The sequence below is a fragment of the Quercus lobata genome, chromosome 1, assembly GCF_001633185.2.
Source record: "Quercus lobata isolate SW786 chromosome 1, ValleyOak3.0 Primary Assembly, whole genome shotgun sequence".
NCBI lineage: Eukaryota > Viridiplantae > Streptophyta > Magnoliopsida > Fagales > Fagaceae > Quercus > Quercus lobata.
Window position 1 is genome coordinate 1657955 of NC_044904.1, and position 6315 is coordinate 1664269.

The following is a 6315-nucleotide window of genomic DNA, read 5'->3' on the forward strand; positions in this document are numbered from 1 at the left end:
TTCTTTCCTTCTATAAATGCAAAGAGGCTTTACAATTCCTTTGTACCTGCTTGCAGTTGCAGGTAAAATAGCATTCAATTCCTCAGTATCTATGCATTTATTCCTACCCAACCTCCCCACATGAACCTCATGTTTCCATAGCCACAGTGGTTTCTTCCTCTTAATTTCAGGTCATGAACACATGAAATAATCTCAAGTCAAATTATCAAAGACCCAGACAAAATCATGTACTAAAAAGTCAAATTAGCAAGTTAAGAACGACATTTACTATTTTTTTTAACAATAATTATTTGCATAGGATTCATTCATGTATCTTCTTTGTTAGAATATGTAGACCGCACAATCATATAATATTTATATACCGTGATAAACATAACATATTTAAATAAAGTGTCATGCCAACGAGTGTTTTTAGGATATTGATTAACAATTCAATTAAAAAAAGTTTTTATAAAAAAAAAATTTAATATTTTGACAATTTTTTTCATTTCTCATAAAAGTTACGTCAAAACTTTCTTAGAATGAATGATTAACTAATATCCTAAAGACACTTTGTTACCATTTTATTTAAATAAATATTATCTGTATTTAATACATGTATCTTCCTATCATGAGATGGACCCCATAATATAAAAAGAAAGATGTGTTTGTTCATTGCATGAGTTACGTTTTCTTAATTAAAAGAAAAAGAAAAAGAAAAAGAAAATCTTAATATTTTTATAAAAGAATTTATGTGGGACATTAAAAATAAAAAAGAATAAAAAATGTTGTAGGTGTAGGAGGAGGGCTTGAGGCCTAGTCTAAGCTCCCAATCATATCACCAGCTGACCTTAGAACCGACAACACAAGACTGAGGCCCCTCTCTAAACAGGAAAATCTGCTGGTTTTTCTCCCACACTGAGCCTTATCATCAGTATGACACGTGTCCAAAATCAGACGGGTCACAACCTTTGACTTGACGACCATAGTCAAAAACCCTAAACCAACTCCTATTACAAAACACACAAAAAATAAAAAAAAATAAAAAAAACACACCCAACCTCAGTATCCGTCTTTTTCCATGCTCCTCTCTATTTATTTGACCTTTATATCTTAACCTTTTTCTCTCCATTTCATCATCTTCTTCTGTTTCCATTTGTGTCTTCTATTGGGCTTTTTTTTTTTTTTTTTGGTGAAACTTTACCTTTTCCCTTTGCCAAAATCTTCTTCTTCTTCGAATTCTTATTTGTTGTACAAGTTTCATGGCTGTTTTCCCTTCTAGCTCATCTGCTTTGGAATTGACCATATCTATGCCTGGCTTTGCTTCATCTTCATCTGGTAAGCTACAAACTTTGTTACTTTAATTATTCATTTCGTTTCTGTTTCTTTCATATCTCTCTTTGTTTGGCAAGTTTATTTGTTCTTCTTTGAGCTTTATTTTACACAATATTATTGCTATGCCAATCAGATATCGGTTTCTCCTTTCAATAATTCATATTTTTGGAGCTTTTATGGTGCATGAATCATGATCACATGAATTTTCTTTCTTTCATATCCCATGGCATCAAGAAAGATTCGTGTTGTATAAATATGTGGTTGATTTATACAAATTTTTACTTTTTTGTAAAAATTTGGTGAACAATAACAATGTTAAATAAAAAGTGAAGGGGGTTATTATTTACTGATAATTTTTTTTGCAGTGAGGGACTTGGACATAAACCAAGTACCATCAATAGGTGCTGAAGAAGATTGGATCACGATGAATATAGATGATGAAGAAGAAAGCAGCAACGGAGGCCCTCCTCGCAAGAAACTTCGTCTCACTAAGGAACAATCTCGTCTCCTTGAAGAAAGTTTCAGACAAAACCACACCCTAAACCCTGTAAACCTCTCTTTGTTTTCTTTCTTATTGGTAAATACAAAAATAAAATGAAGAGGTGCAAGACTAGGACTTTCGTATAAAAGTTTTGAGAACTTATTTCATTCCACTGAAATATTCGTTGTCTCCTTCAAATCGTGTGGGTCCCATACAACTGTGAAACTCAAACACGAAATTACATATATCAAATGGATAAGATAATTGTTAACGGGTCTAGTCTCGTCTCGTAATTGCATTTTTGTTTTATTTATGGGATTATAAGAGTCTCTCTCCTATGTAATGGTTATATGAAAATATGTTGCCGAAGTTTATTAACTCTTTTGGAGTTTTTTGTTGTGCAGAAACAAAAAGAGGCTTTGGCTATGCAGTTGAAGCTGAGGCCACGGCAAGTGGAGGTGTGGTTTCAGAACCGTAGGGCCAGGTACTGTACCCTAAATATATGCTTTAGTTGAAATTCAATGCTATGGTTCTTTGTTGGTGGTTGGGAATAGTCATAGATATTTAAGGTTGACAGAATAATAATATTACAGAGTATATAATCTGAATCCGATTCTAAATTTCTAACCCGTATAACTCGTACTCTTTATAAATTGGAAAGCGATCCATTTTTTGGCATAAGATTTTCTTCAAACACATAATACATGTAACAGAATATAACCATACTGATTCGTATGGGGCTGCTTTTGTCATTTTACTGGAAAATAATATAGGTACTTTTTATGATCGATCGTCAAAGTATATATATATATATATATATATATGTATAGATATCATAGAAAAATTTGTTATAAAAAAAAAATATATATATATATATATATATCTTAGAAAAATTTATGTGATACGTACGTAATGGTTTATCTAAGTCTTTGTAGCTAAATGGTATCTTTCCTCCTCTTTAAGGAGAGGGTCAGAAAAATTTGCACACAATAAATTTTGTCAAATGAGTTGTTCACATCTTACCTATAAGGAAAGAGCTAACACAAAACTGTCTTCATTTTGTTATTGAGTTCTAGTTCAAATAACATTTTCTCTTTTTGTAAGAAGTGCCGGAAGTGGAAGGTAAAGTGGTGAGTTGACGACCCACCAATATGTATAAATTAGTACTTTTAAGAGGGAAAAAAAAAAAAAACAAAAATTCTATACTTGAATTTTATATGTACAAAATTAGGAAGAAAAACATCAATATGGATTAGGTAAATATCCATACATGGTTTTGCAGTTAAAAAAAAAGAAAAAGAATTCATGATTAATAAAGAATTAGGACTACTACAATTAATCCAGGATGTACCTCAAGTTGGAAATACTTCCAACACATGGTTTGTGAAAATCTAAATGCGGAATAGTTACATTAATGATGAAATAATAGGAATTATATAAAATTATTTTGAGAAATGAAATCCTTTTGCGTTAGTTAAGCTAATATCTTTTTCAGATATAGTAGCTGTTGGGATTGAATGGTTGGGCATAACTTGCCAGTTATTGTCAAAAATAATGTTGCAACACACTGTTTTTGGCAATCGGGTAAATACTAATAGAAAATGATGGAGTTGGTGGGGTTTGCACTTTGCAACCGTAGACCAAAATAATAATAATATTATTATTATTATTAATAATCCTACCAATTCCCATAGATACTTGATAATTATCTCAGCAGCTTAATTTTCATTTTGTTTTTATTTTTTAAAAAGAGAGAAAAAAGATAGCTCAGCAAAATTATGAGCAATTAATGATATGGTTATCTCATGAGCTCATCTTTGTGCATCAATATAATGATGGTTGTCCAAAGTATAAATAATAATGATAGCACTCTATTTATTATAAGGATCAGTACATTGAGGTCCATAAGTTCTTCTTCCTCGTGTGCTTCACTCTAATAAGTGCAACTTTGACTCGCTATGCTTTTGGACCAGCCATGCATTTATGTAATTAGACATTACGTGTAACGTGTGCTAAATTATCGAATTGATGCCAATAAAAGCAATGGTATCCTCGAGAGGATGCCAATTAAAGATCTTTAATTAGTTTGTACATAGTAATAACTACGTTATATCTACTACTTTCTTAATTATCTTCATTTTGTTTCTTGTAGTTGTGGCAATTGGGGAAATTGAAGTTTCTTTTCTTTTATTTATTATTATTATTTCAATATTAAATTGCCATTTCTTAAGCATAATAATAGATCAGTTGAAACTGTTTATGAATCAAGATGTTTTAGAACAATATTATGCGCTTTACTTTATTATGATACTAGGTCTAGTACCAGTAGTAATTGTTATTATAGAAGAAATTGTTGCACTTCTTTTTTTAAAATGGGAAATTGATGCACTTATTATTACCTTTGAAACATTGAAAATTAATTGACCAAATTTTCTTCCTTTTGTGCCCTATGCATGCATGGATGGTAAGAACATTAATTACACTTTGATCACTCAGTAATCACGAGGGTAAAAAAATCACTGAGGAAAAACCAGATTATAGATGATTCTGAATTCTGAAAAGTACTACCTCCATAACCATAAGCATAAGCACCTAAACTTTTTGATTCCAAGATTTATTATACACCTTGTAGTTCAATAGCATTATCCAATACTTAGGAGAATTTGAGTTCGAATTCCCTTCTTTCACTTATTACAAACCAAAAAAAACATTATCCAATACTTCCTATATAAGAGAATTTGAGTTCGAATTCTCTTTCTTAAAAAAAAAAAACCAAAAACATTTTCCACTAAATTAAAAAGAGTGTAGACACAGGCCACACACAAGAAGAGAAGAACAAGATATTTTTGTGCAATGGCAACTTGAAAGCATGCAAAAATAACACATGCATATATATAATTAACTAAATTAGACATTGTGATTTGAACAGGAGCAAGCTAAAACAAACAGAGATGGAATGTGAGTACTTGAAGAGATGGTTTGGGTCATTGACAGAGCAGAATCGGAGGCTTCAAAGAGAGGTTGAGGAGCTGAGGGCCATGAAAGTGGGCCCACCTACAGTAATCTCTCCCCATAGTTGTGAGCCCCTCCCAGCATCCACTCTGACAATGTGCCCTCGTTGCGAGCGTGTGACCACCACTAATCTTGAAAAGGGTCCCAGCAAGACCGCCATCACCACCACCACCACAACCACAATGTCTACCAAAGTGACAACGTCCACCCTTCAATCCCGGCAATCTCCGGCGGCTTGTTAGGCGGTTATTATCATGTGTAATGACCCATTTAAGTGAAAAAAAAGAAAAAAAAAGAAAAAAGAAAAAGGAAAAGATTAGATTAGATAATGTTCATAGTAGTTTACAAGAAAAAAAAATGTGTCTATGGAATGTTGTTTAATATCAATTCCTATATAGATACTTTTAATTGGGGGTGTTTTTCTGTTGTGTTGGTCATGTTGCCATGTTTACCTAGGAAACTAATGAGAAAGGATTGCAAGTTTTGGAAATGTTATAACAAGTTAGTCAATAATCTGGGACCATATAGAATCAAAATCTAATATTTTATCATGTCAACAACCGACATGGCCAAGGCCAAAGAGAAAAGGGAAAAATAAAAAAAGTTGCAAGTTGCAAATAATAATATAAGGTATAATGGGACAGGGTTCGGATTTGGTTATAGTGGCTATATATATACGGTGTGCATTATTTTTCTGTGGTTTGAAATTGTAGTTCAGATAAATGCTTGTCACCACTTTACCTATATCAGTCACGTCACTTTTATAGTCTAATGGAACTTCGTCTTCGTCATTGTACAAAGCAAATTTGAGAGATCCCATGGGATTCGTGGGTTAATGATTATTATGCAATTAGTTTTTTTTTTTTTTTTTAAACAAAAAGATTAGATTGTATATTACAAAGAATTGATCCTAAAGTAATATGAGATATATAAAGCGACCCTAATAATTAGTAGAATTAAACAACCCTACTTGAACTGAAAGTGGTCAACTAGTGAGTTGGATGAGGTCCCATCCACTTTATGGATCTCTAGTTTTTTTTTTTTGGGATGTATTTAATTTATTTGGTTATGTATAATAATTTTTTTTAAACTTAAGTATAAATTGTATTTTTGTCTAACCTATTTTAAGTAAAATAAACTATACCAAAACGAAGCTTCATTACCCTTTAGATTTCTCATTGTCTTATACTCTTATTGCAAAAACTTTTTTTTTCTTTTTTTTCTTTTTTTTTTTAAAGTAGGGGGAAAAAAATTCCATTAATGAGCTTTACAAGAAGGGGTGGTTCTAAGTTCACTAATTTTCGTCTGAATTCCTGGCATCATTCACATCTCTAAGTCTCCATCTTTAAAATGTGTGTTTTTTTATTATCAGAATCTTAAACATTTGGGCATGGCCCATAGATTTATAGCCTAGCTATCAGCTATTTACCTTGGGCCTCTGCTGACCTGATCCTGTAGTTGCGAGGCCGTTAATAACCTCTGCATTGGGTACAGACCTCTCACAAATG

The 6315-nt window shown here is 32.0% G+C and overlaps 1 protein-coding gene across 1 annotated transcript; it reads left to right on the top strand.

Moving 5' to 3' along the window:
* The first annotated feature begins 1142 nt into the window (after nucleotides 1–1142).
* Nucleotides 1143–5297, top strand: LOC115973792 (homeobox-leucine zipper protein HOX3). Its single transcript, XM_031094032.1, has 4 exons — nucleotides 1143–1317; nucleotides 1680–1861; nucleotides 2200–2279; nucleotides 4725–5297. Exons 1-4 carry the CDS (start codon nucleotides 1242–1244, stop codon nucleotides 5047–5049), a joined length of 663 nt encoding a protein of 220 aa, XP_030949892.1. The 5' UTR covers nucleotides 1143–1241; the 3' UTR covers nucleotides 5050–5297.
* The last annotated feature ends 1018 nt before the right edge of the window (nucleotides 5298–6315 follow it).

Excerpts from the sequence above, each read along its gene's own strand:
- LOC115973792 (XM_031094032.1), top strand. The coding sequence starts at position 1,242 with ATGGCTGTTTTCCCTTCTAGCTCATCTGCTTTGGAATTGACCATATCT. Across the intron at positions 1,318-1,679 it reads CTTTGCTTCATCTTCATCTG|TGAGGGACTTGGACATAAAC; the intron begins GTAAGCTACAAA and ends TTTTTTTTGCAG. Across the intron at positions 1,862-2,199 it reads AAAACCACACCCTAAACCCT|AAACAAAAAGAGGCTTTGGC; the intron begins GTAAACCTCTCT and ends TTTGTTGTGCAG.